General features: G+C 38.8%; 1 protein-coding gene across 1 annotated transcript; it reads left to right on the plus strand.

Annotated features, from left to right (window-relative positions):
• The first annotated feature begins 4,550 nt into the window (after window positions 1–4,550).
• On the plus strand, window positions 4,551–5,666 carry LOC116860646 (olfactory receptor 1G1-like). Its single transcript, XM_032846767.1, has one exon. It carries the CDS (start codon window positions 4,551–4,553, stop codon window positions 5,664–5,666), a length of 1,116 nt encoding a protein of 371 aa, XP_032702658.1.
• Window positions 5,667–6,020: the final 354 nt, after the last annotated feature.

The following is a 6,020-nucleotide window of genomic DNA, read 5'->3' on the forward strand; positions in this document are numbered from 1 at the left end:
CTAAAAGATGCTTCTGTCTCCTTCCTCTAACCATCCAGAGTGGGAGAGAGGTATGTGAAGCAGATGAAAGCCTGCCAGTTACACCCTTAGTGACTGGCAAGAACAACCAGGTAAGAGCTAGAGAGGAAGATACATGACTCTGTTCTGCCTCTTTTCTCCCCCTTTCTCCTGTGTCCATCCCACACTGTAGTCATCAGGTTGCCCATCTCTCACGAACAGCTATGTGACAACAGTGATGATACTGCACTGCTTTAGAGCAGAGACCCAGGTCTTTGAACTCTTATAGACAGTGAGAGTCATTGTGCTTTAAGGAGAACAGAGCACAGGAATCAGCAGTTACTTCTCTCCAAATAATTCCATGATAATCCTTTTCACTCAACCTCTAGCCTTAGAAGGACACACAAATGCACACACACACCACGCACATGTACAAACACACAACATACACAATCATGCCCACACACCACATTAAGCCATTAAAAGGATATGGCTCCAGCTAAAGAAATTTATCTGCTATTTATAGAATCTTCAGTAAAGAGAGGCTACGTTATACTGCATTGTCTTTCACTTTATACATTTTATGAGCCCTTGGTTTGGTTTTGGAGAATGGTTTCCTCAATTAATTTATTCTTTAATAAGTACTACTTTCATGTAGTTCAAACTTCAAAATGATGTAAAAGATATGTATGAAAATCTCTCTCCCTCTCCTGTGTCTCATCCACCCAATTCCCATACCTCTAACAAGTAATCACTTGTTAGATTATTAGATTATTGGTTTCCTGTTTATTTTTCCAGAGATTTTTAATAAACATACAAAATATTATTTTGAGAGGTGAGAATAAACTGTTCTATATAGAACCAATGTAGGAATAGGACTTGGAAATATTCCTGATCATTCAGTCCCCACCTACCACATTATTCCTTGTTTCTAACATTGTAACTTCTACTTTTTTCCTCCCTGGATGTTCCTTTCCTCACCTGTGGGGAACAGGGCTTCTCTAAATTTCATTTCTGTTTTCAAATGTGAACCTGAGTTCAGAGGGCTTCCAAGTTAAGTTCACTAAAAATTATAATCGATCAACCACAAAAAGTGTATGTTAAAAAAGCATGCAGCCATATAGAATATGAGAATGAATTTGTTTTGAGTCTCAGGAGTTATATTTTATAGTAAGCCTGGGGAAATCCCCAATGTGGAAAAACAATGCTCTGAATGAGTTTTATGTTTGGATGAAGTGCTGAGTATTTTTACAAGAGATGGCCTCAAAGTTGGAAGCAAACATAGAAAGAAAGGACAGCGCATGGTCTCTAATCTGTGACTTAGAGAGCTAAGAGGAAAGCTAGTGGGGGAGTTAGGGTTTCTGTCTGCTGAGCCAGAAATAGTCAAGAGACAAGACTGATAAGAGTGAAGATGCTGAGACCCTTTTGATCTGCCTTGAGCCAATAAGCCACCTCCGTCCTGATGGAGGGAGAGGGGAGGGTCAGCTCCAGGCAGTGGAAAAAGCAAAAGCTCTGGAGGTCAAGGAGCCACAGAAGTTAACTGTGGTTAGAAAGGGCATAGGGAAAGTCAACCAATGCAGCTGTGTACAAACACGCAGCTAGTCCCACTATTCCCCCACTACACAGAGATCTCTAAGGGTTTGGAGATTATAGAATCTAGTATTGTGGGGACTCCTAGAAGAGAGTGGGGGAAAGACCACCTATCATGATCACATTTCAGCCAATGACACACAGCAGGTGACCTTGCAGGTATCACCTGCTAACAGACAAATTGTGGTGACTTAAGGACACCAGGAGTGGGGTGGAAGGAATAGGTCTTGCAATTAAACACTGAGGCTGGGTCCAGGTTTTACACTTGCTGGATGTGACTTGAGAGTTAGTGGTTACTTATTCATTTTTCTATAGGGGTAGGTTATCTTTTACCAATTCATTAAAATTATTGATTACTCTTTTAAGAATATTAATTCTTTCTATAATATACATTAAAAATAACCCCCCACTTTTTTTGTCTTTTCGCTTTGTGTGTGATCTTTTTCTTTAAAAGGATAATTTTTAAATTTAATCTGATTAAACAAATTCTCTTTTCCTTTTCTTTTCAATGCTTCCATTGTTTTTTACTTAGGCCATCCTTGTTCCAAGATCAAATAACTATTATGTGGTATTTTTTTCTGGTTACTTTATAGTTGTGTGTATATATATATATATATATATATATATATATATGTATATATATATAAATGCTATTCTATAAATAGCATATATATGTATTTATTCTATAAATAGCATATATATGTATTTATTCTATAAATAGCATATATATATACATAAGTATATATATGTATATACACAACTATAAAGTAACCAGAAAAAAATACCACACACACACACACACATATATATATATGTACATATATATATATATATATGTACATATATATATATATACTTTAACCACCTGAAATTTATTCAGTAAACACTGGCAGGACCAATGTAGGAATAGGAGATGGGAATGTTCCTGATCATTCAGTCTAAATTCACTTTCCCCATAGAGTCAACCAGCTTGTCCCAATACCATCTGTTCAATCTCCCTTTCCTTTCCTACCATTTGGCACTACCATCTTTAGCGGAGTTTACTTATGTTTACTGTGCTGTTTCTGTGCTTTCTATTTTTTCCTTTGATACGTTTTTTAATAAGGAGGGGGAGCAGTGTGCAACATGCCATGCAGTATCTACATACAAGAGAAAGATAGTTTGGTGAGAAATATATATGGTCAGGGAGAGAATAAGATACCACTATTGCCTGGTGAACAGTAATTCCAGTGGGTGCAGCTAGGGCTGACAAATGCATAGGACATGCTTAAGTTTGGAGGGGAACAGGAGCAAGGTGGAAAACATTCTGTGAATTAATTCCTCAGATGAAAGAGTGCTCCATTCCCAGAATTTTATGTAGTATATTTGTTTTGTTTGACATCTTTGTGTCTCTGTCACCATAATGTTTTCTGCAAATTCCTATGGCCAAGACATTATGAACTCAAAGCTATGTGTAACTACTAATCAAAAGGTGCAGGCTGTTCCCTCTGCCTGATATTACTTCTAACCAATCTCCCTTTCAATTCTTTCTATTCTTTGAAGTTTATTTATTAACATGACAGATACTTGGTGAGCACCTATGTTATATCAGGCTCAGGGCTAATGCTAGATTTCAAAGATGAACAAGATAGACATTTTCTTAAGCTGCTCTCAAAGATACAGTAGAATGGAGGACACAGACAAGTAAATAGGTGGTCACAATCCAGAGTGACACATGCTGTAATGGGGGACATGCAGGACCAGAAGGGGCATGAACCTGAGTTATTATAAAGAGGGTAAGTCAGGGAAGACTTCCTCAAAGAAATGACATCTAAGCTGAGACATGAGGGAAGACTATTCTAGCACAAGAAAATAAGATGGAAAAAATCCCAAATGTGAAAAAGTATCTAGATCTTCTAAATAATTGAAAGTATAATTGTTCTTATGATATAGAATGGAGAAGGAATTCATGAGTCAATGGAGACATCTATAATAAGTGCCAGTATGAACAAGGGTCTTCAGGCCATGTAAAGAAGTTTAGGGCTTATCCTGGGAGTAATGAAAAACCCCGAAGAATTTTTCAGGTGGAGTGACAAAATCAGATATGATTTGTAGGAAGCCCACTCTCTCTGTGGTGAGGAGACCAGATGACAGATGGGTATGCCTACAGGCAAGAAGAATGACTGCCTTAATCTAAGTGATAAATGAGTATCCTGAACAAAGGTAGTGACAGCTAGGACCAAGGACAGTGGATAATTTTTTTTAAATGGGTAAATTTTCACTATGTTGAGAAAGTAAAATCACCAGGATTTGGTAGTATTTGGATACAGATGAGGAGGAAGAAAAATTGGTCTATAATGGCATCCAGGTTTCTCATCAGTCCAGCTGTATAGATAGTGGTGATGATGATTTCAGCATTAGATATGCTTTTCACCAATTCCAAACCTTTTTTCCAATAGCCATGCTTTTCAAAATATTGGGAAAATATGCTAAAGATTTATTTGACCTGTGAAGTCTTTGGATGGGTTAATGTCACAATGTCCACATGAGTACCACAGGAGTTATGCAAACAAACAACTCCAACGTAGCTTTAAAGTACATGCATTGAATTAATGCTTATATAATTTTTTTTAAAAGAAACCTCTTGGGGTGCCTGGGTGGCTCAGTGGGTTAAAGCCTCCGCCTTCAGTTCAGGTCATGATCCCAGGGTCCTGGGATCGAGCCTGGCATCGGGCTCTCTGCTCAGCAGGGAGCCTGCTTCCCTTCCTCTCTCTCTGCCTGCCTCTCTGTCTACTTGTAATCTCTGTCTGTCAAATAAATAAATAAAATCTTTAAAAAAAAAAAAAAGAAAGAAACCTCTTTCCCATTGCAAACAAATCTTTGGTTTCCCATGGCAGAAAGCACAGACATTTGCAAATACTCAATTGAACTATATGAAACTGCCATTTTTGTAGGTCCTAAGCAGTGAAATATTGGTATTTCATATGATTCCTTCTCACACTAGAAGATTAACATTGGAATACTGCATAATTTTCAGAGTTCACAAACCAAGGCTTACCAATTTCATTCTATTAACCCAACTTTCTGTTTACAGGCAAATGGGGTGGGAAAACCTGACCAGCATCTCAGAATTTTACCTCCTGGGGCTTTCTGAGCAGCCAGAACAACAGGAAGTCCTCTTTGGGCTGTTTCTGTCCATGTACCTGGTCACAGTGGCAGGCAACCTCCTCATCATTCTGGCCATCATTGCTGATGCTCACCTCCACACGCCCATGTACTTCTTCCTGGCCAACCTCTCTCTTGCTGATGCCTGCTTCATGTCAACCACAGTCCCCAAGATGCTGGCAAACATATGGATCCAAAATCATGTCATTTCATATGCAGGGTGTCTATCACAACTGTATTTTTTCATGTTGTTTGTGATGTTGGAGGCATTCCTCTTGGCCATCATGGCCTATGACCGCTATGTGGCCATATGTCACCCCCTCCATTACATCATGGTCATGAGCCCTGGGCTCTGTGTCCTTCTAGTTTCTGCATCCTGGATCATGAATGCTCTCCACTCTCTCCTACACATACTCTTGATGAACAGCCTGTCCTTTTGTGCAGACCATAAGATCCCACACTTCTTCTGTGACATCAACCCACTTCTGAGTCTGTCCTGCACAGATCCCTTCATTAACAAGCTGGTAATTTTCACCATTGGGGGTCTTGCAGGCCTGGTTTGTGTGTTTTGCCTGATTATCTCTTACACACATATTTTCTCGACAATCCTGAATATCCCCTCAACTCAGGGGAAGCAGAAAGCTTTTTCCACTTGTAGCTCTCATCTCTCTGTAGTTTCTCTATTCTTTGGGACTTCCTTTTGTGTTTATTTCAGTCCTCCCTCAACCCGCTCAGCACAGAAGGGCACAGTTGCATCAGTCATGTACACAGTGGTAACTCCAGTGCTGAATCCTTTTATCTATAGTTTGAGGAACAGAGACATCAAGTCTTCCTTAAGAAAGCTAATTTGGGTTAAAAAAAATCCACTCCCCTTTGTGATACTGACTTCATATCCAATATGGGGGTCTCCACTTAATTGTATTCACCATAATTAAGAAGTAAAAAATGAGAGAAGGATAAAAAGTGGAGACCGCACTTCTAGGATCTGTAATATGAACTTGAAATATTCATGCCTAAGCTATAGGACTATATCAAAACATACCCATCATCAGGCCAATATCATTAGCTTAATTTCTTCCAGTTATAATGTTCTAAAATCAGTCATTCAGATTTACAATATAATAAAGGATATACCTGAATACTTTCAAAATGATATGGAACAGCTCATGACCAAAATAAGGGAATATCTGGTTGTGCTCTTGTATGTGGCCAAGAATAAACTCCAGGGAATCAATTTCCCCACCATGTTATGACACTGGTGACTTGGATCCCTACCAATAGTGTTTTTG

Source organism: Lontra canadensis, unplaced genomic scaffold (genome assembly GCF_010015895.1).
Source record: "Lontra canadensis isolate GAN:19392208 unplaced genomic scaffold, GSC_riverotter_1.0 scaffold180, whole genome shotgun sequence".
In the NCBI taxonomy this organism is placed as follows: domain Eukaryota; kingdom Metazoa; phylum Chordata; class Mammalia; order Carnivora; family Mustelidae; genus Lontra; species Lontra canadensis.